At 37.1% G+C, this 27716-nt stretch overlaps 1 protein-coding gene across 1 annotated transcript in view; it reads left to right on the forward strand.

Annotated features, from left to right (window-relative positions):
* The window catches only part of LOC150101024 (uncharacterized), a 51084-nt gene that overhangs the window by 12369 nt on the left and 10999 nt on the right, over positions 1 to 27716 (forward strand). The window contains exons 3-10 of the mRNA XM_090402150.1: positions 2146 to 2223; positions 4731 to 4825; positions 8776 to 8883; positions 12140 to 12257; positions 13593 to 13660; positions 13755 to 13830; positions 13946 to 14051; positions 17278 to 17359. Of these exons, the coding sequence (XP_090258276.1) occupies positions 2146 to 2223; positions 4731 to 4825; positions 8776 to 8883; positions 12140 to 12257; positions 13593 to 13660; positions 13755 to 13830; positions 13946 to 14051; positions 17278 to 17359 (731 nt within the window). The remainder of the gene's footprint in view (positions 1 to 2145; positions 2224 to 4730; positions 4826 to 8775; positions 8884 to 12139; positions 12258 to 13592; positions 13661 to 13754; positions 13831 to 13945; positions 14052 to 17277; positions 17360 to 27716) is intronic.

The following is a 27716-nucleotide window of genomic DNA, read 5'->3' on the forward strand; positions in this document are numbered from 1 at the left end:
GTGTTCAAAGCAATCGTCTTTAAGTAGTTACTGGCGAAAAGTGTTGTTACACGTACATCTTATTATGCAGTGTTAACTGGCAGATGTGACTCAGCATTTAACATCCAACAGTCTAGTCAGATCCTTATAATGTCTGAGCGTTTTCAGGTTGTATGTCAATATTTTTTTTCCCCTCCATAAACAGTTCTTTAGGCGAAAAAATATTTTAGGAGCCTACTTTCTATTTTCTTGGACAGTCGAAAAAGATTGTGAAATACTTTACAGAAAGGTCTGCTTCTGAAGGTTATATTTTATTATGTTATGTCATGTTATTTATTTTTCTATGTCACTCCCACATACGAGGCCACAAAGCCTATAACAAATCAACCATGCGGATAGGAATCACGAGCGAAGTAATCTGTTGATTTTTTTCTTTTTTCTTTAATATAACTAGCGGTGGTCTTTGGGGAATACTTTATGGGGAGGGCTATTCCACAGAAATGAAGTAGACAGAATCAACGACGACTGGGAATTTCGGGTTTGGTGAGTCAGCAATTTATCTGTGAAAGGATGTCGGGAAACTGTTGCTTAATGCTATTGTAGGTTTAGCAGAAATGGGGAAGGACACGATGGATTCTATTTCTGCCCAATAACGGTCTTAGAAATATTTGTAAAAGAGAAGAGACACAATGCCGAAATGACTCATCTGTGAGACAGCAGCCGAAGAGTGTATGAGAGAGAAGTCATAAAATAGCCCCACTGCCCTCTTCTGAACAGCATCAAGGATTTTTAGAGGTTTAAGTGCACTGTCCCAAATGTGAGAGCAACCAACATCTAGCGGATTTGTATAGAGTAAGTCAGACAGATGAAAAGTAACGTCTTGAGAGGAAAAAAGATGCCAAGGTTTTGGTGTTATTCCAAGATTAGAGATAAGAATAAATCCAACATGAGAGAGACTGAGATCTGGCCTTGATCGTTGAGTTGAGCATTATCCAAGGTGAGGGGAGAAGAATTAAGGTCATTTTTCCAGCAGAAAAACAAAATTGCGTTTTGGAAGTACTGAAGATGACTAGACTGTTATTACCTCTTTGAAGGACGGTGAGCAGATCAATGTGCAGAGTACTGATTGTAGATGAACTTGAATGTCGATGTTTATCACTGAAAGCATTATCGAATGAGCATGAACGGAAAACACTATTATCGGCAAAACTGTGATTTGAAGTGAGAGGTTGTTCATGTATATATGGAAGTGGGAGGGTAATTTGACGCCTGAAGAACACCTGCACACTCCACCATTACACGCATCGAATGATCCAAGAAAAATGAATTCAATTACAAAGGGTGGAAGATATACAATAAAATTACAATTTGCTGAGAAGAAAGGCTTGGAAAAAAATGTCGAGTGCAATAGCTCAGGTTTCTTTCTGCGATTCTTTCCACTGTCCATGTCCAGCGAGTGGATCTGCTGTGAACCTATCATGGTTCACGATCTCCTAAACTAACTTGCACTGCTGTTGACAATGGACAGATCAGATATAACTGCAATGGGTGTTTCACGTTCCAAGCCTAAAATATTAACGTTGTTTATTCGAGTCTGATGATGCATATGAAATAACGGAATAGTGATTCATCATTTACTACGCAGTCATTATAGAATAATTCGAGAAATTATGCTTCCCAAATAATTAGGATTATAACAGAACACGCTTCTCCTGCTGCTGCTGCCTTGGATACGAATTACTTTTAAGGGAATTTGTCTGAAACTTATCAAACTTTCTACATGCACACAAACTGGAGTGCAAATGAATTTGAGTTTGCTTATTGCACAATGCAGAACATCTAAAAAGTCGTGTGGATTTTGTATTTTCAGTTGTTAATAGGCTGGGCCACTAGTTAGCGTATCCGCTCTCTATTCAAAAGGCTGAGGGTTCGAATCCCGCCTTGGGCATGGATATTTGTGACCTTCATTTCATGCAGATACACTCTTGCAAGATGAACTGAGTCACCTTGGAAGAAGAGAAGCAATTCTCAGCAGTAAGTGAGAGAGAGAGAGAGCTGAAAAGCTTACCTCGGGGTTTTGTTACTAATAGTAACATAACGTGAATTCTGTTATATTTTAAGCCCGCATTTTATTTTACTATTTTATTTATTTACTTTTTTTTTCAGATGTTGGAAGAAATACTTAAGGAACTGGAAATACTGGATGCAGTATGGGCAACCCATAAGAAAGGACATTTCTATCAGGTATGTGCATATATCGCATCTACAGATATGAGACACACCGGGAGACATAGGGCTAACCACTTTATCCTCGAAGCGGTCGCGATTTCAAATCCTAATAGGGAAAGGCGGAGAAAGAGGATGGGTATTACACTATGTTGACAAAAGTATTTGGACCTTAAGTGCCATGCAAATTTTGCATTTTACTACATGCAAATATTCAGAAAGTGTCTGCATAAGTCTGGTAAGAAAAGGTGGGATGTGCTGCATGTTTTGCACTGTACTCGATGCCACTCTCCCAGCTAAACTAACAAACTTCCAATGTGGGATGCGTGTCACAATAGTGGATTTTCTGTCCATCACATTGCTACCCGTGTAAGAATACCGAAATCCACTGTTGCTTGTGTCATTCGTAGATGAAACATTTATACTGCAACCACAGCAGGAAACGCCCTGGGAGGTCACGATACTCACTGACCGAGATCAATGAGTTCTGTCTCGGAAAGTTCGAGCTTCCCACACGTCATCAGAGGTGAACTACGCTGTCAACCGGAGAAATGCTTAAGGGACATCTATCAGCATTAGAACTCTTCGCAGTGAGTTGCATGCCTTAGGTTATCATGGCAGAGGTGTTGAGAACAAGCCACACATCACTCCCTCAATGCCAAAGACATTTGGACGGGTGTCTTTCACACCGTTCCTGGACCATAGATAATTGGAAAAGGATTCTGAGGAGCGACGAATCACGTTTCCCAATGTTTCTGTCTGATGGTCGTTTGGATCTGGATATTACCCGGTGAACGGTTCCAGCAAGACTGCATCATCACAACCAACTCTCAAGTTTGGTGGAGGCTCGGTAATGGTATGGGAGTGTTTCAATTGGATAGGGGGCTCGGTTCATTGATGGCTACCTGGACAACTTCATGCTTTCAACGCTGTGGAAGTATTTCGGCAGTGACTCTTGCATGTTTCACCACGACAATGCTCCATGCCATACTGCACTGTGTCCGAGACTGGTTTCCACAAAACAACGTTGAAGTGTTGGACTGGCTGGCTCAGAGTCCAGAGACAACCTCATCGAACATTTTTGGGGATGAATTCACTCCAGACCACAGCGGCCGTCATCAGTAATGGCAGAGGATTTGCGTGAGGAATGGAAGAATGTTCCTGTTGTGACGTATCAGAAATTGGTTGAACGCATGCCCGTTAGGATGGTTACTATCATTCCAGCCAAAGGTGGACCCACTTGGTACTAGAAATGCAGTTAATTTTTTTTTTTTTTTTTACTACAACTAAATACTTTTGTCAACATAATATATGTTATTTAATGTTTGTGCATAGCTGGAAATATCCCCTTAATTAATTCCTTTATTTATTTGTGTGTGTGTGTGTGTGTGTGTGTGTGTGTGTGTGTGTGTGTGTGTGTGTGTGTGTGTGTGTGTGTGTATTTGCTTGCACGAATTAGATCATTTTAATATAGAAAATGTGTCATTTGTTTATCTCTTACAGTATTACAGTAGTGCAATGCACATTTTAATTTCGCGCGAGCTAAAGAATGGAGAACATCAAAAACTTGCAAACAGAATGACACTTCTATGGTATACTGGAACATCGATATTTATTACAACATAAATCTGTTAGAACCACATAGTTCATATTTACAATCTTTAAGAAATACGCACTTTTTTTTCGGATAACTCATAAAAAAAGAATTGGTAAGTTAAATTTTATATTTAATAACTTTTAAATAAAACTTTTTTTTCGTCTATCCTAAGATCCATTTATTTTATTAGTATGCCATGAGCTCGCTGCAGTCTCCTGAGTGGCAAACGAACTGAAACACATCCGACAATCGCATAAAAACGAAACTTACCTGAGTTTAAACGCTTTCTGTCTAAGACTCGGAAGAGGGGGATCTCTGGAACGAAATAGATGTTAAGCATCCCGATTCTTTGATTTTTTAAACCCTCAGAACAGGCAAATCGACCAAAAGCAAGCGCTCACGCGTCCACACACACACACACACACACACACACATGATGAACAGAATAACACATTAGATTTATAGCGTTAGTTGCTTGCTTCGACCACAACTCCATGTAACTCAAACAACCAGCTGCTTCCAACGGGAAGAATCCAGTAAGATTCAAAACAGACAGCGTAGTTAATGAAATCACATCAATATACTCTAATGAAAGTCGAAATAGCAACGCTCTATGTTTCAAACAGCTAAGATTCGCATTTTCTGTGGCTCACGCCAGCGAAATATCTGTTTCGAAGTGCAAAGTTCTATGCAGTGTTTTTCGGATTTTACATCTGCTAAAATAATATGCATAAAATATACGTTCGAGTTTTTTTGTTTTTTTTTAAACACTATTTTTATATGCTGACACTCCTTTTATTAGTTGACACTATCCCAAATCTCCTTTCCTCGGATCTTAAAACATAAAAAAAAAAAAAAAAAACCTCCAAGGCGTAAACAGATAACTACTCATTTATTCTGATTTATTTCTTTTATAATTTCATACCAGGTGTACTTCCCCTGCCTCGCTGATTTCCGGTGTGACATAGTGATGACCGCATTAGCCACCAGGGGAATAGGATTAACTCGAGGATCAACCGTAGCGTACGTATTGTTTGTTTACTAAGTACAGTACAAGTTACAGTTTAGCATTTTATATCAAAAATATAATAAATACTTTAAAAAAATAAGTAGAACATAAATCGTCGTTCAACCCTCTTAACCGCAAATTTTTGAAAAGTGGGAGTGAACTCAATTTGTTAACTCAATGTAAGTTTTCAAAGATTGCTTTATTTATTTGTTATTTGTTAAACAAATTCTGTGTAATCAACGCACCTTTGTTGTTGAAAAGGTTTTGAGGCGAGGAAAAAATTATTCCTGCACTCTGGCGCGAACAATACTTCTGTGGCAGTGTGAACAGTAAAAAAAGGCAGATGGATTAGAAGCATTATTAATTTGATTTAAGCATCAGTTCTGGGAAGTTGCCTTGGCAGTGCAGAAAGGACAAAATATTCACCTGCATAAAGGAGGCGAGAAGTAACTTCAAGTGGCAGCAAACTGTAGGCCAGTCAGTATCTCAGAAGTGGTGATTAAGCGTGTCCGGACAGTTATTCCCCGACAACTCATCGCGTATATATGTGAAAAAAAATCTCCCATATAAGAAATATTATTTAATATTTCGATTATATTTAGCTTTTTCAAAATTTTATTCGATATAAAGTTATTCATTGCGGATATATGTGAAAAAAAAAAAGAAATATTTCCCATATAAGAAATATTTTAAAAAAAGTAAAGAAATATTTTTTAAAATAACATTTAAGAAATAACCGGCCTGGTTGGCCGTGTGGATGGTGTATCTGCGGGTTCAAATCCCGCCGTGGACATGGATATTTGTGATCGTTTGTGGAAATACGAGTAATGATCGGCGGGTGATGGCGTTTGTGTAGTTGCAGTCAGTTGGTAATTGAATCTTGAAGAGTGAGTTCTAGACCAGGTGCCTTCCCTCAATGAGTACTTGAACTCCCTGGAGATGTCAAATAATAATAATAATAATAATAATATTTTGATTATACGAGGGTGGTCTAAAACATTCTCGGCCTCGACCATAAATGGCAGTACTATCGGCACGATTTTTTTTCTAAGTTGGTACATCTGTCAGAAGCATCCATGCGAAATTTCAAGTCATTCTATGATGTAGTTTGTTTTATACAGCTGTCTGAAGCAAAAATGTTGTCTGTATCCCTCGAAATGGATAAAATTCAGTATCGTGCGGTCATAAAATTCTTTGTAAAAGAAGGTTTAACGCCAAACCAAATTCATTCGAAATTCATAAAAGTTCATGGGCACTCTTCTCCTTCGTTTTCGACAGTTAAGAAATGGACTGCCAGTTTAAACGTCGCTGTACCAGCCTTGAAGATGATCCATGAAGGACGTCCAAAAAGTGTAACAACACCAGAAATCATGATCAAGTGCACGACATGCTATTGGATGACCGGCGAGTCAAAATGCGTGAAATTGCTGAGACTATAGGCATCTCAAAAGAGCGTGTAGGATATATTTTGCATAAAGAATTGGAAATGAAAAAGCTTTGCGCAAGATGGATGCCGCACTTGCTCACAGCAAATCAAAAACGCCCTCATACGAAAATCACTGAACAGTGCTTGGAGCGTTTAAACAAGAATAAAACTGATTTTGTGCGTCGATTTATTACTATGGATGAGACTTGGATTTACCATAACACACCAGAATCCAAACATCAGTCAAAACAGTAGACAGAAGTCGGTTGTTCAGCACCAAGGAAGACAAAGTCGGTTCCATCAGCAGGAAAGGTCATGGCATCGGTGTTTTGGGATGCTAAACGTATTTCGTTTATTAATTATCTTGAAAAGGGTAGAACATTAACTGGAGAATATTATTCCGATCTTTTAACCACACTAGACGAAAAATTCGTGAGAAAAACCCTGTTTGCAGAAGAAAAATATCATCTTTCATCAGGACAATGCATCTGCCCACTATCTCTTCCCCAAACTAAAGCTCTTCCTCGCTGGTCAGCGTTTTTCTTCGAATCAAGAAGTGATTGCAGATCTTACTGAGAACTACTACAGAGATGGGATAATAGTGCTGGAGCATCGCCGGAATAAATGTATTAGTCTTAAGGGAGATTATGTTGAAAAATAAAAATAATTTAGAAATTATAAATTCGTTTTTTCATTGTTAAGCCGAGAACTTTTCAGACCACCCTCGTATATATACGAGAATCACATCTGGATGGGTGTCTGACAGGCTCGCAGAACAAGTATTTTTAAATGTGATGCCCTTTATCCCTATACCTATTCCAGTTTTGTAAATATTAATATTTCTTCAGCAAAACCTGCAGTATTTAGGTAATAAAATATACTTACAACTTTTTAAGACAAAACAGAAATCAGGAAACTCACCAATCAATAATATATTACTTTCATTGTATAAAAATATTATGAAAATCTAACCAAATAATACATAAATTAAAAAAAAAAACTATATTTTGCGAAATTTATCTTGCACTACATTTACTTTTCGTAGATCAGTATCAATGCAATTTCAATTTTCTAGCGAATTATGCTTTCAACGAATTTTTTCCGAGATGAATTTTCACAGCGTAAAATTTTCCACTCGAGGAATTTCCCCCCGAGATGAATTTTCACAGCGTAAAATTTTCCACTCGAGGAATTTCCCCCCGAGATGAATTTTCCTCTCGACGAATTTTCCCTCGCGATGAACTGTCCGTGAACCGTGATTAAGATACCAGAGACGTTGGCAAAACTGCCTTCCTTGCCGTAGTATATTTTATGACCGTAGCCATGTGTGTTCACGAAACCGGTTTGCCTGTCTCGAGGGATGAAAAACCCGAATTACCGGAGAAAAAACTCGGCACCCCCGTATGAGATCGGTTAACTAATCTTTAGTCGAAAGAGACTAGCTAAAGGTTCCTCACGTTACTGACGGGAATCGAACCCAGGTCTTTTTCTTTTCGACCAAAGGGCTTCGTTCCGACTGAACGAAGTACAACTGGATGTTGTACTTCGTTGATTTACAACTGGATGTTGTAAATCATCCAGTTTTACAACCGGTTGTAAAACTGGATGATTTACGGCATCTATGCCGTAAATCATCCAGTTGTAAAAACCAACCACATGGGTGCACTCCAGTCTATGGGGTTCAATTGTGGTGGACATTCTAAATCTCGTTTAGTTCTCGTTTTTTTAATGCACACAATTAAGGCGGATTTCCTGCAAAATATGCCAGCACGTTTTCTCAACTTTATATCGCTGTATGGGGTCAAGTTGAAAGAAAAATAGGAAACGCTCGACAAAGTTTTCTAATGATTCCAAATATCAAATCAATATGAATTGAATTAACCTGCGCAATACGGACGAAAAGAATAGACGCTAATTCATTTTGCGAAACGAACCTGAAAGCATTCTTATTCGGTTAATATTTATTGATTTATTATTCGTCCCCCCCCCCCCCTACACACACCGCCGCCGGAAATAAGTAGAGAAGAACATGATTACGGCAATAATCCTTTAATCAATCAGGTCTCTTAGGGAAAGAGGTAGAAAAAAAGAAAGAAACGGACATTGTTAAGGGGAAAGTGGGGGGGGGGACTACCAGAAAGAATGGAACATTTTCTTATTTGAGAGAGCGATCAGAGAAATTAATTTCATGCTACTAATGGCTCAGTTAAGTTTGAGCGGGGTTAGTAGTTGGAAGGGTCCAATCGTTCGATGCTGTTACCACCCTCGATGAGTCTTTGGACTCCCTGGAGGTGTCAAATAATAATAATAATAATATCATTATTATTATTATTAATCTAGCTGAATGTGTAGTACTCACCAATTAAAAGAACCAAAAGTTAATGTTATTACAAGAACTGAAAAGAGTCAGACGATTTTTTTAAATGATGTGAGTAAATGCTTTCTGCCATAGCCAAAAATATTCCCTGAAGTTAACTACATCCATAATTATAACAGTGAATCAGTATTTTTTTTAAAAATTTTATTACTTTATTTCAGAACATTTCCTTGCTCTGTATTTTGCCGAGACGCCTTTATGGATAAATATATTTTAGAAGATAATGACGAAGAGTACGACGAATTACCAAAGCTGACATTAGAAACAAGGTAAGTGGCGCCATCTGGTGCTTAAACAAGTAAATAATTTACACTCTCAATATAAGATGCATAAACTAAAATTCTGTACAACTCACCTTCTTCTCATGTATAATATAGTAGCAGATTAACTTTGATCTTCTTTCATTAAAAATAACCTAAATGGGATACCATAATAACATAGCTTTCAATTCAAAATATTTAGGGGTGAAATAATTTAATAATAACCATTTATTTATTTAATAATTGAATATTTTTATTTACTTAATACAATAATATTTATTTAATAGTTTAACACTATTTATTTATTTTTTATTTAATAATTCCATTTTATCTTGAATGTTAGGCTCGATAGTCTGTCATCCAAGTAACTTGGCTCCTTAGAGCCTCTGCTACCAATGGCTCACGCAAAAAGTTAAGCAAGTTTGAGCGCGGTCGGTAGTTGAAAGGGACAATCGTTCGATGCTGTTGGCACACTCTCCCTCGATGAGTCTTTAGACTCCCTGGAGGTGTCAAATAATAATAATTAATGTTCTAATAGGATGGTTAATCCTATCTGCATAGACCAGTTTGTCTGTTTTTTTTTTGGGGGGGGGGGGATGAAAGAACTTCTGTTTGGAGGATAAAAATATTGTAGTCCCAGTACATGACCACCTAAACTCACCTTCAGCTGAAAGTTCCTCATAATGGTTCTTCGCGTCCTAAACGGGATTCGAACACGGATCTTTCTAATGAATCAGCATCGTCGAAACTGACTGCATTACGGAGGCATTACCTTATTTAATATTTAATTTAATTTATTATTTAATTTTTATAAAATGGTTTAAACGGTATTTAAAACGATGGATCAGAAAGTTTGTTCAGAAATAAAACAGTTATCAAAAGGTATGAGAATTCCCAAGTAAATTGGAGGAGTAAATAGATGGCGTCAATGGCAAAATCGTATTAAAATAAAGATATTAGGAAGAAACTTAACATTGCAAGCATTCGAGAATGCGTGAGCAGAGCTAATTTTTAGGTGGAATGGGCACTTAAACCGAAGGGAGGAGGAAAGGTTAGCAAAATAGGTGTCTGACATCAGGTTTCTTCTAAAGTGCTTTTTCAGAAAATAAATATATGAGATCTGACAGTGTCAGAGGACTGACAAATAATATACACGTATTAATTTGGAGGAAAACTGTTGATATGATAATACTGTGTACTTGATCATGTGGTGTTTTTTTAACAGCATCCTTCACACGCCTTGAGTGGAAATATCAGGAAGTAACAATAATGATGATGAATATTTTATTTGGTATGAAAATCCTCTCCACAAAAAATTATCGAACTTATTCAAGCCGCTTTATGTCTCCAAACATTAAGGTCATGGTTTATTGCTTTAAAAAAACAGGCCATACTGGTTTAAATTCAAGAAATTACTAAAGAAAGTTTCTTCGACGTCCGCATATTCAACATCAGCCTTTAATATTGGTGATGCTCTAGAGCAGGAGTTCTCAAACTTTTTAAATTTTGTACCACATAAATAAGAATCAAAAAATATATGTACCACCATAAAAGCATTTCCCGATTAAAAATCAATACATTCCAAATGGAGTGTTTATAATCAAAGAATAAAACATTTTAAATTTATATTATTTATTTATATTCGTAAATGAAACTTTTACATTATAATGAAATATAGTAAATGGTGGGTAATAAATACATTTTTCTGAACATTTATTTAAATATTTTGTGTAAAAATTGTACCACCAAAAATAACGTAATGTACCATTAGTGGTACATGTACTACAGTTTGAGAAACGATGCTCTAGAGTTTTATGGCTTAAAGTTGTTAATAATTCTTCGTTAATTACCAAGTTATAATAATTATTTGTTCGCAGTGGCATAACTGCAATACAGATTCCTTCCCCCAAAAAATAACCACTGCATATATTCCCCCTCTCTCTCTCTGTCAGGTTCTGACTACTTACAAGTTGGAGTATATTTGGAGAAAGTGGTCTCGAGCTGACCACTTTAGTAAACTTTTAAGTAAACAATCTGTATTACACGTGAGAACAAGAGGAGACATGTGCAAAGAATTATCAATATTTTTTTTTTTTTATCAGAAGGTATTATTATTATTATTATTATTATTAGCGACCTCCTAATCGAGCACTTTTCGACAACTCATCTTTTAGTAATTCTCAAGATTTAGAAATTTCGAGTTCAATTCCCGTTCTCTAACAAATAAAATTCGTACCGAGAGTATATTGAATTTCCAGCTTTGAGATATATACACACTCCAACATATTTCTGGACTTCTATGTTTGTGTCACAGCGAAGTAAACAAATTTAGTTATCCTGTACACAGCAATACAAGGGACGGATATAGAAACGACTAGAGAGCATATCAGCAGACGATTGAAAGCGAGATGGTTTGAACTACTTTGTGCTCAACCTTGAATTCTACGCAGCAAAATGATTCTGATGTTCAAAACTTTAGGGTTAGCCTAAGGTGAATAAAAAACAAACTAAATAAATAAACATTACAGGTTAATACCTACAATATTTATTCGCTACAGAAATTGGAATACACCCATTATTCCTATTCGTGTAGAAATAAATAGTTTACTCCACATAAATAAATAACTACAAAGAAACACAGCAACCTAATTACATTGAACACAAAATAATAGCGAATGCTTGTATTGTTAGGCATTCGATTCGTATTTATTTATCTGTGAAACTCTATCAAAATACTGCATGCCATAAGGTATTTTTTCATCATAATAACATTTTTAATATCCAAGTTACCAGTAAAAGTAATATTAAACATGATTTTATAAATTTATATTTTAGTATTCTGTATTATTTCAAAATTTGCATACTGCTTCCATTTAGCACTGTTACCCCCTCCCAGTTCTTCCTCGAATAACTGCGGTTATGTGAATCTATATTCAAATAACTGCAAGTTTAAACTCTGTATTCAATCTGTAAATTTGCATTTAAAGAAACGTGCTATATTTAATTATGGTTTTAAATAATTCTAACTTTGATTATATGTTGTTCCCGTACAAGTTTTATCAGAAATATCTAACTCTGTAATTATTTAATTTTTATAATAATTCAGAAAATATTCGCTTACTACTTATTTGTTATTATATGTCTCATGCTGAACATGATATTAATATTAAAACCGCTTCGGAAACACAAAATACGTTTATAGTAAATATTGTAATATTTGAATAGATAATTAATTAGTAAAACATTCATTTTCTTTATCTTACAGTGAATGTTCGAGTTCTTCAATAAAAAATAAATTTACCGTTAAGAAAGCATTCAAGAATTTTAAATCCATGCAGAAGAAATTTTTGGAGTCGGTCACTGCTCGCTTAACCGTTGCTCAGGTCAGTAAAGAATATATTAAAACTGCTTTCGTCGCTTGCATTGGAAACATATTACGTTTCTGCGCATTTGAGTTTGATATCACCATCTGCTAGTTTGATATCGTGTTTGCTGTTAATAGGCATAGATAAACAAATACATTTATCAAAAGTGGCTAATCATTTTATTTTAAGTATTATAATTTAAGATTTTTAATATAACGATTTTAATTATATATTTTATATTTATAATTATATAAATATTTCTCACTATCAACAGAATAAATATTAATTATATTTAATAGAATAATTTTCGATAATAATTATTAATATATAGTAACGAATTGAAATGTACCTTGTATTAAATATTATGTCTAAAGTAACGTATAATTATTGCAGTTGTAAATATGAAAAAATATAAAAAAATCCAATATCGAGAAGATATTACTCTTAATACAGATTAATAGTTTAATGACATTAATCGCTAAAGTATTTCGCCACAACCTAAGTAGTAAACCAGCGAAAAGGTTCCTATTTCAGAAAGAAAGAAAGAGAGAGACAGAGGGAAAATCGTTTCCTCTCGTGAACAACCTGCCATGCAAGTTATTCGAGAGAAAACTGGTTTTTATAATGAACTTTATCGATCTTTAGCATGTGTGTATGATAGAATGCGACAGACGTATCAATTACTTTTATCGATGGAAGTCAAAGACCGTGTTGTTTGCAGACTTTATACATAGAAGTAAAATAAATGTATTTCTATAGTTTATATCATATGAATTAATGTTAACTGCTTCCAAAACACTCTTTCATTCACTCACATTAACACAAAGAACATTTATTTAATCACCAAAAATAGAAGAGGCTTTAATTTTATTTTTAATTCTGTTTTTATTTAAAATTTTTTATTTAATTTTTATTTATTTTTTAAATCTAATTATTAGCCAATAGGCTGGAATACAAAAGCAGCGCCATTCCTCTAAAAGCCATTTATTTATTTTTTCCCTTGTCGATTAACTAATATTAGGAGTTACAATTTGAGAAAATCCTAAACATATGTATTTATTTGTTCCGAAAGAAACAAAAGTAAATTGCAGCTTATCCCAACATATTGGAGGCGATTAACGAGGGTAAAGCAAATTTCAGTAACGTAAAGGTCTCTTTAGGACTATGCGATTTAGCTGTTATTTGATTATACTGAATAAAAAATGCCAACTTTCTTGACCTTTTAAGGACTTGAAGCTAAAAATAAATAAATAAATAAAACTAAGCGTTAGGCATTAAACAGTATTTGATATGTATACCTTGGACAGTCACGATTTGTTTCCTATTAAAATGGAACCAATCTTTGTTTATTAGGTGGTTGAAGGAGTTCGAGCCGGATCCCAGATGACATTTGATTATATCATCTTTGTTATAATTGCTAGGTAAGTTAGTTTTTCTTTAAAGATGTTTTATGCTTTTTTTTTAATATTATAACTACAAAGTTAAGTAAGTATTACGTTTTCTTTCTCTCTCTAGTATGATTGCGGCCATCGGTTTGCTGGAAAATAGTACCGTTTCGATTGTAGCTTCGATGCTAATATCGCCTATCATGGTAAGTGTTCTCCTTTGCCTCATGTGTTCGGATTAAAATCATGTATTACTTACCACGTCTTACTGAAGTTTTTATTTTTATTTTTATTTAATTATTTTTTTTTATCCAACTTTAGGGCCCAATTCTAGCTGCTACATTCGGAGCTGTTATTCAAGATAAATCGCTAAGGAATCTTGGAATCAAAGCAGAGATTGTGGGACTTCTTTTATGCTTGCTGTTTGGTAAGAAGATTTACAAAGAACTTTATATTGTACTCTCGATTATCTGTGTGTAAAGTACTCATCTTGCTGTTTGTTTCTTAAATTTATAAAATATTTAATTCATGATTCATAAAATTAGATAATGAATCATTTCAAGACAAAATATGACAGGTATATTTTGACAGATATGACAGATTATAATATATATATATATATATATATATATATATTATAAACTTAGTTTTAATCCTTTTTTTCCCAAGTAAGCAAACAAGCAGGTAATTTGAGTTTGCGCCTGAAGTATTTTCAGGTCTGAGGGAACTCGTGGTAAAGGTGGAGTAAGCTCTGATCACTTTCCTTAGTATCTCCCATAATGCAAAGCACATCTCATTGCGGACATGTATGATGCTATGCATTAAGGGAAGGGCCACTACCCAATACATGTCCGCAAGAACATGTGCTTTGCATTATGGGAGATACTAAGGAAAGTGATCAGAACTTACTCCACCTTTACCACGAGTTGCCTCAGACCTGAAAATACTTCAGGTGCAAACTTTACTTACCTGCTTGTTTGCTTACTTGAGAAAAAGGATTAAAACCAAGTTTATAAAATAAATTGCTTGGTATCTTTAACATATATATATATATATTGGTGACCAACTTAGCTTTGCGAACGTTAGATGGCACGGGTTTTAGCCACGAGTACTGTTTTTCCCATTTCTTCAGATAAACACACAAACATTAACATTTCTTTTTTTGGTGGCGTTTTTACATTATTACTTTCCATTTCGCCGTCACTATCCATCACCAAAATATACTATGGCACTCGATGAATATATATATTCAAGATACCAAGTAATTTTATATAAACTTGGTTTTTAATCCTATTTCCCAAGTAAGCAAACAGACAAGTATGTCAAGTTCGCGCCTGCACGTAGTACAAGACTGAGGCAACTCCCGCAGGTAGTCCAGGACCGGGCAACTCGTGGTAAAGGTGGATTAAGCTCTGATCACTTTCCTTAGTATTTTTCCCCTAATGCAAAACACATCCCCTTGCGGAGATGCATTAAAGGCAGGAGTCACTACCCAGACCGGCTTCGACCTTTATTGAGGTCTCGTCAGTGGGAGTAAAACCTGAAATACGAAGGTTGAAGTGATGCAGAGCTTATATGAATTTTACCTAAACAAGTTGCGCGAAGTGCTTTGACCTTATTAAATAAAATATCAGGATGAGAGATAGATGTAGAAAGTTTTTAACTTGGTCCAAGTTAAAAACTTTCTACATCTATCTCTCATTCTGAGATTTTATTTAATAAGGTCAAAACACCTTGTGGCAACTTGTTTAGATAAAGTATCTTGAATACATAATATACCCAATATATATACTTTTTTTTTATCCTGATGTGTGAAACGCAAACTGAATGATTTGAAGTATAAAAAGAAAGAAGATACGAGTGTAGGAAAAGTGTTTAACGGATGATGGAGAGGAGGGAGGGGAGGGAGAGGAAGACAGAAAATATTTCTGTATAATGTATCGAATAAGATGGAGAAAGCAAGAAAAAGAAAACAAGCTTGGCTGCTATAGTGAAGGTGGCCAAGGTCCTTCAAAAAATGACAGTGTCAAGGAGTAAGTCATAAGCAGAGGAAAGTGTCCTATCAACAGAGGACATCAGTCAGCCCACTTTATTTTGAGACAAGAAGGACCCCGTTTATTTATTGTACTCGTGGTAAATATTAAAAAAAAAAAAAATCAGCAAACGCCTTTTTGTTCCCGTATACGGGAGTAGGCGAGGCCATTTAGTCCTATCTAACTTTTGGAGACTGAGTGGGCAGTTCAATCTCCACTGGTACCCAATCAGAGACGGATGGCCCAAGGCTCTCACTAATTAAGCGGTACGCAGTGAAGAGAGACGGCTCAAATGTGCCGCCATCTGGTGGTCCCTAACCCTAACAATATATTTAATGTCTGAAATAATGTGAGTTCTACGGTCGATTTTCTTGAGTTTACAGGACGAAAAACCCGAGTTTCCGGGAAGAAAAACCTGCTTGCCCGTGCCAGAGTTCGACTAACTCGGGAACCGGTCGAAAAAAGGCTTAGAGAAATTTCCTCTAGTCGCCGACTAGACTCGAAACCAAGTCTTCCTTCGTGCGGCCAAGCGCGGCGGTGTGCAAACGCCACATCCGCTGAGCTACACAGGCTTTAAATATATTGAAGAGTAAATAACGTACTTAAATATACTTATTAATATCATCTTGCAGCTTTCTTAATTAAGTTATCCTTCCAGATCATGGTCTGCTATCTACTCTAAACTGTCATGCATAAAAATTTCATTTTTTTTTTTTTGGCAGCATTTTGCTTTTAGAGGGTTTAATTTTACTCTGGCACGGCGCAGTATTTTTTTTTTTTTTTTTTTTTTTGATTTTTCTTTCAGTGTGCTAATCACACAATTTGGAGTAAAGCCACGCAAACCGACATCTACATGATGTGCAAATGTTGTACATAATGAATTAATAAATATATATTTGGGTTTTAAAGGCTGAAAGTTAAGTAATACCTGTCACTAGTTTGCATTGATGAATATTCAGGTCTGTGATACCTTCCATAAAAATTATAGTATTCCATTCGCTCTTTGAACTTCTGGACTGCACTCATGGATAAGCTGGACGAAAATGGAAAAGCTTGGAAAAAAGTGCTCGCAAGGCTACTAAAATGCGAAGTTGTCGTGGAAACATAATTCACATTCGTTTGGTGCAAACGAAAGGGTTATGATTAATAACCCTTTCGTTTCGATATTACATAAGATGCCTTCAAATAAAGAAATTTTGTGAAACTCAGATCTCAATCACGTCAAGAAATTCCGTTGGATAGGCAAGATATTAAATAACTTGGGAAATATATCGCTGTATTCCGAAAATGCATATGAACTGTAATCGAATCCGTGTTTTCCTTGATCATCATCCAGACACGAATTTATTTATTTTACTTTTTTTTTTTTTTTTAAGTCAGGAATTTTTCACTTTTCGGTACTTTCATTCCACTTAATTCGGAAGAAATCTTTTTTCGATGCTTCTCTTTTGTCTTCAATTCTTCTTCACTTAGTTCTTTCTGTTATATAAATACTGTACAACTGCATATTTGTTGTTCTTGTATACACGTACGTAATACTTCATACTATTGCTTTGTATTAAAAAGGATTCATTTAATAGCTGCATTCACAAACGATGGCTTTTTTGTTCTGTTCCACAGGTTACGTCTTCGGATTACTATGGATTAGTATAAATAATGAACTGGAAAAGAGAGAGTGGCCAACGATGGAAATGGCAAGCAGGTAAGATTTTTCACGGCGATAAGATAGATAGATATTTAAAAAAATATTTTTTTATTCAACTTGTTAAAATATACATTAGACGATAGGTAACAAGGACTATTTACATATTATAAGTATATAAGTATATATATTACAGAGAAAGAAATATTTTCCTTTCGGGTATACAACAGAGAATGCAATAAATGAATTCAAAATTTACAATTCAGTTTCAGGCTGAGTTATCTTTCAGATGAAGCGTATTGTCGTCTTCAATCCAGAAGAGGGTACCAGTTGGATTCCACTACTCTATGAATTTCGCGATAGTTCCTGTTTCTTTGAAGTACTCAAGTTCCAGTGAAAGCCTGCTTTTTAATTTCCAACGGAGGATATACATGAGGGTTTGTGCAATTTCAGTGATGGATGGGTGCTGGTTATTTCTTGTCTGTTTTAGGCAGAAGCTGTAGATGACGGCCTTAGCGCAGATGAAGAGGAAATTGCATGCTCAGTGTCTGTTTTCTTCTGTGTGGACTAAATTCCAGTAGTCTTCTTGGCTGTGTGCGTAGTTACAGATGCTAGAGGCGGTATTCAGGGCATAGGTGATTATCACTTTGTTTGCGGGACAGATTAGATATGTGTGTTCCAAGGTACCTGAAACGCCACAGAATAGACACAGATCCGTTTCTCTTAGCTGAAATTTGTGGAGCTTAGAAGGAGTTGGCAAGATGTTATGCCATAGTCTCCACTGTATGTCGGAATTTGGATTGGCACACTTCGATTTATATGGCAGATCCCACTGAAAACTGAGTGCAGCCTTGTAGATGAATGGGTTAAGGATGAATATAAGAAGGGCGAGGATGGAGACACTGACATGAGGAAGTGGTATATTTTCTTATAATTGGAGGGAATAATTGGAAGTGAGGCTTCAGATTGTACAAGATTGTATTGTATATTGTATCGGCCCCGAGCAGTTTCTAGAAGGAATACGGATTTACTGAGGTGTAGCGATATCTGGATAGGCTTTTATAATGGAGGTTTGCAGCTGTTGATATTGCTTTTCAGTTTTTGGGTTCTTCATTGGTAGGCTTGTGAATGCTTTCCACTTTAGGATCTGGGGTTAGGAGGTCCCCTATGACTCTTATTCCTGCCCAGTTCCATGTAGGGAAAAGAAAGGCCTGGCCAGTTGTGAGACTTGTTATGTTTCTGTTCGAAAATAGTGGTTCTGTAAGTACAGCTGACTCTAAAAATGAGATAGTTTAGGAGGAGATGGTGCAGGACTAGCCATTCGGAGGATTATGGAAAGTGTAAGTCCTCTAGTGGATGATTTCGTGATGTAATCAAAGGTGGTTACATAAGTGTGATTGCATTGAAGTGTCTTTAGGAGGAGGATTATCCTGAAGGATCTAATCTTGTTTTCAAGGAAAATCAGGCCTTGACCTCCCTTGCTGAGTGGCTTGCAGAGTTGAGAGTATATTATCCAGTAAGTTTTGTTCCAGAGGAAACGTTTGGTTTCCTTTTGAATGTGGTAGAGAAATTCTTCAGGAGGTGTGAGTACTTTGAGTGTATGCCATAAGACACTCCCAGCCATCTCTTTAACTATTAGTACTCTTCCTCTAAGTGAAGACATGGAACGAACGCTGTTCCATTTACCTAGCACCTGTTTAAAACGGTTGTGCAGCTGTGTCCAGTTCAGTGTGTTATATATTTTGGTGTTGCCAAGGTGCATACCTATCTTTGTCCTTCGCTTGACCAAATACATTCGATCCGAGAATCATTTCTAGACTTCCATCTGCCTGACCACAAGCCCGTGGATTTTGCAGAATTTAATTTGGCCCCTGAGGCTTGTGCATATAGTCTGTGTGCTTCCTCGGTTACTGTCATGTCTTCTTCATTTCGGACTATTACAGTGACGTCATCAGCATATGCTGATAGGGTAATTTTTTGATGTGGCTCTATTATGCTGGTTCGTTTGGAGATGATGGTGTCGTGTACTCTTTTTAAGAAGGGTTCTATGGCCAGTGTGTATAACTGACCGGAGAGGGGACATCCTTGCTTGATCCCTCGAGAATATGACAAAGTGCGAGTGAGCCTGTTGTTTATTTTTAAACAGAAGTGTGCATCTCTGTAAAGCAATTGCACTGTTTCAATGATGAGAGGACCATAGCCAAATGCCTTTAGAACTTCATAAAGGTACTCGTACTCTACCCTGTCGAAAGCCTTCTCCTGACCAAGACTGACGAGTGCTAGGTTTTCATGTTGGCTGTTTGCGATGTGGATTTGATCTCTTATTAAATGGAGGTTATCATGTATTGATCTTCCTGGGACAGTACGTTTGGCCAATAACTTCAGGCAGTGTTGGCTTTATTCGGTTTGCTATAACTTTGGAAATGATTTTGCAATCGGTATTAATTAGGGAAATTGGACGCCAGTTTCGGATATCCGTGTGGTCTCCCTTCTTTCGTATCAATTGTGCTACTGAGGTCGTGACGGATTGTGGGAGGCCATTGATGTGGGCTTCTTGCAGTGTTTTGAGGAGAAGTGGTCCGAGTTGATTTCAGAAGAGTTGAAAAAATTCTGACGTGAGACCGTCAAGGCCAGGAGTTTGTTCTTTGGCAAAGATGTGCATGCGGTTTTCAGTTCATCTAGCGTGATTTTGTTTTCTAAGTGGTTCCGATCTGTTGCAGAGATATTTTTTGTTTCTTTCAGTATTTCGTAAATGGCATGATGGGATGTTCCTGCAGTGCTGTATGCAGGAACATCCTTCTTGTAGTATTGTAGGATTTCAGAGGTGATTTTACTTGGATCTTCTGTGACGCTGTCATCTTGAAATCTGATAGCAGAGATGGAGTTTGCTGCCTGGCATTTTTTTTCCAAAGAGAAAAAATATTTTGTGGGGGCGTCTGAAAGATTTATTTGTGTATGCCGCGATCTAAGTAGGGCACCTTTTGCCGATAATTCTGCCTGTCTTTGCATGGCTTGGAAGGCAGAATGATGTTCAGGGCTTTCTTCTGGGATATACTTGAGCTGTTCTTCAAGTTGTCGGATTCCTCTGTTGATTTTTCTGGTGACTGTAGATCTGCGTAAAGGATTTTATTCGTGATTTTAAGTGGGGCCACCAAGTTTTGATTGATTCGGTATCTACTTTCGAGTGAGTGAGGTTGGTTATTAAAGCCTGAATGTTTATTATATAAGCTGGATCTTTCAGGAGAGTATTGTTGAAGATCCAATAGGCACTTCCTGATTTGGATGCTTCCAAAGATAATGAAAGTTGCAGCTTGACGAAGCAATGATCTGAAATGTAGGAAGGGATGTGTGAGATGTTTCTAACTAGAGGCAAGGTGTGTTTGGAAATATAGTATCTGTCCAGTCGTGCTTAGTAGAATGGTCTATTTGTCGCTGTGATTGCTGACCTCCATGTGTAGGATTTCTTATCAGGATGTTGATGCCGAAAGACGTCGATGAGTTCATTATCGTTTACCAGTGTTTGAAGTTTGTTTATTAATTGGCTACGATGTTCAGCCCACTGAAGTCTGTCTTTTTCTTGGTCAATAGTGCAACTAAAGTCTCCAGCTATTATGATATGTTTCTTGGTCTATACTAGAAAGATGGCTTTGAACGAAATCCAGGATTTGTGATGCCAGAGCATCCTGCTGTGGTATATAGATGTTGAACACATCGATAAGATGTGTTCAACATCGATAAGATAGATAGATAGATAGATAGATAGAGAGAGAGAGAGAGAGAAATGCATATTATTGTAATTCTAGACTAATAAAAATGATAATTCTCTCCTCCTCTTTGTTATCGAAATTAAATTACCTTACCTTCCATCATATTTCTCTTTCATTCTTTCTCTCTCCCTATTAAAAAATCTAATTATCTAATTCATTTAATTTCAGCATTCATGCTCTTAACAGGGAATAGTTATTCGCATGAATACGCATTATTATTGTTCACACACACACACACACACACACACACACACACACACACACACACACACACACACACACACACACACACACACACACACACACACACACACACACACACCAATTTTGCAGTTTATTTCCAATTCTGATTTAGCTCTTTTGGAGCTATATCTAGCTCTTTTTTTCTTCCCTAGCTCCAAAAATTTTAATCTAGCACCAACTCCAAAATTAGCTCCTTCAGAACTAGTTTCAGCTCTTTTTAGTTGTTTTTATAACTTACTGTTAAAGAAAGAAATTGTTTTAAAAGTTTTCCAGATGTTCGCATTGACGTCAGTCAGTCACGTGGCCCAATAGTCTGCCATTTTGTCGTTTTAAAGTTGATAGCACCGTTACAAGTTAGTCTTTGCACAGTAAGGTTTGCAGTTACGATTAGGAGTGGAAAGTTTTCAAAGACTGATCGTAATTCGTTGCAGTAAAGAGTTGTATACTCTTCTTCAAAAATGAGCAAAGGGAAAACTAAAGCTTACAAGCAAAAATTTAGGAGGTAGTGGTTACAAATGGGAATGTTTAGTAAATGGTTGTGTGAAGTTCCTGGTGACGCTACAAAAGGCCACTGTAAGTTTGTAATGTGATATAGCTACTTAAATATAAAGAGCCAATAGGCTTCATTTCGGCGATATAAACATTATTTAAATTAAGGGGATATTAAATCCCACATTGTTTTAAAACCGAATAAGAAACTCAAAGATTGGAATCAGAGAGTTTCATGCCGAATATAGTAAACTGTAAAAGTATCCGCGATTACTAGCGTGAGCTAATGCAAGTAGTCCTAGTACGTAGTACCATCTGGGGCAACTCGCAGCAAAGGAGTTAAAGTTCTGATCGCTATTCTTGGTATTTTCCATAATGTAAAAACACATTTCCTAGGAAATGTATGCTGTTATTACATTATGGTGAGAGGTCACTACCCAGACCGGTTTCAGCCTTTATTGAGGCTTCATCAGTGAGTAGCTAGACCAAATAAATACCAAAGGGTATAGCGAAAAGAACTTATATACTCTGCTATACGAGATGTCAAAAAGGTGCAACCATTAAGTTACTTAAATATAAAGAGCCAATAGCGAGTTGCCCGAGATTGTACTACGTACTAGGACTACTTGCATTAGCTCACGCTAGTAATCGCCGATACTTTTAGAGTTTACTATATTCGGCATGAAAATCTCTGATTCCAATCTTTGAGTTTCTTATTCGGTTTAAAACAATGTGGGATTTAATATCCCCTTAATTTAAATAATGTTTATATCGCCGAAATGAAGCCTATTGGCTCTTTATATATTTAAGTAACTTAATGGTTGCACCTTTTTGACAACTCGTATAGCAGCGTATATAAGTTCTTTTCGCTTTATCCTTTGGTATCTATTTGGTATAGCTACTCACTGATGAAGCCTCAATAATGGCTGAAACCGGTGGGGGGGGGTTCTGAGAGGACGGCAATGCTGTAGCTAATGAAGTTTAACTGAGGCTCGGCTATTGTATGAGTACGCTCTCTTAAGGTTTTTGCCTTAAGGGAGTAATTTGAGTCTCCGGGGGAAAGTGTTCTCCGGCACAGCCCGTTGAGGGGCTTTGTCGGTGAATGCTTTTCTTCGGAATATGAGTGGTTCTGCTCGGTGGTGGTGGTGGGTGGAAGGCCATCACTGAGTGGAGCCAACGCTGAGATGGACGGTCTTTGGCCCACAATTGAGTGGCCTAGGGATCGTCCGAATTTTTAGAGACGGCTTTACTTATTCATAAGGCTGAAACCGGTCAGGGTAGTGACCGCCCACCATAATGTAATAACAGCATACATTTCCTAGGAAATGTGTTTTTACATTATGGAAAATACCAAGAATAGCGATCAGAACTTTACCACCTTTGCTGCGAGTTGCCCGAGATTGTACTACGTACTAGGACTATAGTTCGCCCACCGATTAGAGATCCTTCTACACTTCTGCGCATGTCAGAAAATGGAGAATCCATTCCGATAATAGGGTAATCAGTCCGTATTGTGGGATGAGTTATTTATTATTACCGGTCGGAAAATTAACTTCTCTTTTATGATTATTGTAGTTAACTATGTTGCTTGTATAACAGTTGGAAAATTTTACCTATAAAGCATGATTTCACGTGTTGGCGACCAATTCGGACGTCCTGCATTTCTTTCTTCCCTTCAGCATGAATCGACTATTCTTGGCAAGACGCGAAGCAGAGACCTACAAACGGTGGGCGAACTATACTTGCATTAGCTCACGCTAGTAATCGCCGATACTTTTATAGTTTACTACATTCGGCATGAAACTCTCTGATTCCAATCTTTGAGTTTCTTATTCGGTTTTAAAACAATGGATTTTATATCCCCTTAATTTAAATAATGTGATATAGTTGCTGAATATTGTCAGCTTGTAAAGCATAGCGAAACTAAGAAACATCTTGCTGCAGTTCCATATAAGGCTGTTACAATTAAAAATATGCTTGTGAAAAAGTCTGATGAGACCGCGAACTTTGAAGGTAGGTTAGCATTATTTCTTTGTTGTCACTCATCATTCAACAGTTGCAATCATCTTGTAGATATTTGCAAAAATATCATCCCAGACAGTCAAATTATACCAAAGGTAAAAATGCACCGAACTAAGTGCTCTTCAATTGTAAAGAATACTCTAAGTGAGCATTTTGAAGAAGATCTAATTGCGGACATTGGAGATGAAAATTTCAGCTTGCTAATAGACGAATCGAATGATATCACAGTGAATAAGATTTTAGGAATGGCCATCATTTATTATAGCCGGAAATTCAACAAAATTATGCATACATTTCTGAGCATGGTGGTTCTAGAAAAGTGTGACGCTAGTGGTATTGTGGCTGCACTGAAAAAAGAGCTCTTGACCAAGAAACTGGACATTAAAAATCTCATTGCAATCGGTACAGACAATGCCAGTGTTATGGTTGGTGTCAATAATGGCGTTTATGAACAACTGAAGGCATATATTCCTTCAGTTGTTTTGTGCAGAATCTCTCCCAAGAAAATTAGAATTTTTAGTTGCCGAAACATATAAGTGGTTTTCACATTCTTCTTCAAGACAAGCAGCATACAAAGAGCTGTATCAAACTATCAACGAAAATGATGCTCCTCTGAAAATTATAAGCAATTGTGCAACGAGGTGGCTCTCCATTGAATCTGCAGTAAGCAGAATTCTCAGCCAGTGGTTGGAATTTAAAATTCACTTCGAAGTCGTGAGTGTGACTGAGAAATGTTACAAAGCCCAAATTTTGTGGGAGATGTACAAAGATGAAAGGAATCTGTTGTATCTTTAATTTTTGCATCCTGTTCTAGTTCAAGGTTCAGCAAGTTAACAAAATTTTTGCATCTAACAGTGCGGATAAGATGAGATTGTTTGAAGACTTTTCTCGTTTGACTCGCTCTATTGCTAATATGTTATTGCGACCATCATCCACAGTCGACCCTCTAGAGTCAGAGATTGATGGCTATTTGGATCTCAGTCCAAATCTTGGTTACAGATTTGAAAGAAAAATTTCAGGGTCGATGATACAAAAGAAAATACCGCAAAATGATGAGCGAAATCTTAGAAGTAGAGCAAGACAGTTTCTTCTTGGTCTTTTCAAACAGCTTAAGCAAAGGTTGCCTGAAAACTTGAATATTTTAAAAATGATGTCTTCTTTTTCTGTTGACAATATCCTAAAACATATAAAAGAATCTGCTACTCCCATCTTATAAATAATGCTGAAACAGAAAAAGATGTTGCTGCTGCTGCTGAATACCAGTACAATACTATCCACTTAAATAAATGGCCAAATATAGAAAACACTGAGCTATTCTGGACTGAAGTACGAGAATATAAAGATGCATCTGGAATGAATCCATTTAAAGAAATTGCTCAGTGTGCAATAAATTTATTAATACTGCCAAATTCTAATGTGGAAATTGAACGAATTTTTAGTTCCATGAATGTAGTTAAAACTAAATTAAGAAACAAGATGGAATTGCAAATGCTGACAGCTATTTTATCAGTCAAGTATGGCCTCAGGCGTAACAACAAGTGCTGTATAGACTATTGTTTACCAGCATCAACACTGAGTAATATTGGAACGATAGCCACATATAATAAAGCTGAAAATCTAAGTGAAAACGTGGGTGAATTAAGCGCAGAAGACAACATGGAAGATGTATTTAGCCACTTATACGCAAGTAACATTTCAACTTGAATACAGTAAGTAAGTAACTTAAACGTATTAGCTATTACTTTTTAAATTTTAGCTTCAAATTTTTATTTTTAACTCTATTTTAGCTCTTTTTTTTTTAAGATTTAGCTATTTTTAGTAATTTTCATTTGGCAACACTAACACACACACGCGCGCGCGCGCGCGCGTTCATTTTATATAATATTATAAGTTACATCCACACTCTCTTTAGGAGTGTTTTAATTAGGAATGAATCAAATTAGAATTGTTTTAAAAATAAACGTTTGGCCGTTAGGTGGATTAGGATAAGCTCAAGATTAGATGTGAACCCCGTGGATAAATAAATCTCTACGTCTTATAAAAATATTCTAATGAAATTAATGTTTTTCTTTGTAATATATACATATCTTTATATTTATTTACTAATATGGAAATATATATCAATACATACATACATACATACATACATACATCTTCAAGGCCCACCTTTCCTAATTGGGTTGTGGGGGCAACAGCTGCAAGACGAACATCCAATGGTCACGATCCTCTGCCACCGAGCTCAGGTGTTCTGGTGGGATTCCCAAACGCGTCCACCCAAGGTTTTGGATATAATCTATCCAGCGAGTCCTTGGCCTTCCACGTGGCCTACCACTCTCTGGCTTGGCAAAGAGGGCCTGCTGAGGGAGCCTCTCTTGTGGCATTCTGACCAGGTGCCCATACCAACGTAACTGTGATCTCTCAACATAGAGATGCAGCGGTTGAGTATTGAGGGTTTCCCGAATTGCAGAGCTTCTGACCCTGTCGAGTCTTGTCAGCCCCGCAACCCCTTCGAAGGAACCTCATTTCAGCCGCTTGGATTTGTGTCCGCATTCTTTTGGTCATTACCCAACTCTCATGACCATAGGTGAGGATGGGGACATAGACTGTATTGAAGACAGCCAGCTTTGCCTTCTGGCATAACTCCCGCTTCAATACTACCGAACGGCCAAGCTCCGGCAATATTGAGCTTGCTAAGCCAATTCGAGTATCTAGCTCTACGTCCCATTTTCCATCATTCGTGAATATGGACCCAAGGTATTTAAACTTCTCCACCTGCCTCACTGGGACTCCACTTACATGTAGAGTGCACTGGGATGGTTGTCTTGAGACCACAAATGTTTCAGTTTTGGCCACATTGATCTTCATTCCGGCGTCTGCACAAACAGCTACAAACCTATCCAGGGTCCGCTGGAGGTCATCTGTGGAAGAACTAAGCAGAACTAGGTCATCTGCAAAAAGCAGACGTCCAGTGCTACATCTTCCAATTCTGGTACACTCACTGCCTCGACTGTGCCTATCAATCCAGTCCATAAATATTATGAAAAGGAGGGATAATAGAACACACCCTTGGCAGAGGCCAAGAGACTGTGAAAGGTTCAGACTTTGTGCTGTTTACCCTGACACAAAACTCTGGGCATTCATACAGAGACTTGATGGCAGCTAATAGTTGGTCCATCCACTCCGTACTCCTGTACTACTTGCCAAAGCTTATCCCGAGGAACCCGGTCATATGCCTTCTCCATGTCCACAAAACATGTGTAAACATTCTTGGCATATTCCCAAGATTTCTCAACGACTTGCCTTAAAGTGAAGATTTGGTCAGTTGTGCTTCTACCAGGACGAAAGCCATATTGTTCTTCCTGGAACTTTGACTTAACTATGCTCCTGCACCGGCTTTTCAAGCACCTAGCATATACTTTCCCAGGCAGGCTGAGCAGAGAGATGCCACGATAGTTACTGCAATCCTTCTGGTCTCCCTTCTTGAAAACTGGTATTATTATGCCTGTCTGCCATTGCTTTGGTGCTCGTCCAGATATCCAAGCAGCCTGACACACTCGATCAGCCAGAGAACACCGCCTCGATTTAAGGCTTTTAGCATTTCGGACCGAATTTCATCATCGCCAGCAGCCTTGCCAGATTTTAAAGATTTTATTGTTAAATGGACCTCTTCTGCTGTGCTAGTCATTACCCCGATCTGCACCTCTTGTATGTCCACAACTGCTGGGCCACCCGGATTAAGAAGGCTCTCAAAGTATTCCCTCCATCTGTGGAGGATATCCTTCTCAGTTGTTAAAAGTGCACCATCAGAGGCCTTAATTGCCCTTGCTGTGCACGATTTCCTCTCTCGAAGGCGGCGGATGGTCTGCCAGAATACTTTGTTTGCATTTGCATAGGAT

This window comes from Typopeltis vanoorti, chromosome 12 (assembly GCF_054136105.1).
Source record: "Typopeltis vanoorti isolate ZY-2024b chromosome 12, IOZ_Tvanoo_1.0, whole genome shotgun sequence".
NCBI classification, from domain to species: Eukaryota; Metazoa; Arthropoda; class Arachnida; order Uropygi; family Thelyphonidae; genus Typopeltis; species Typopeltis vanoorti.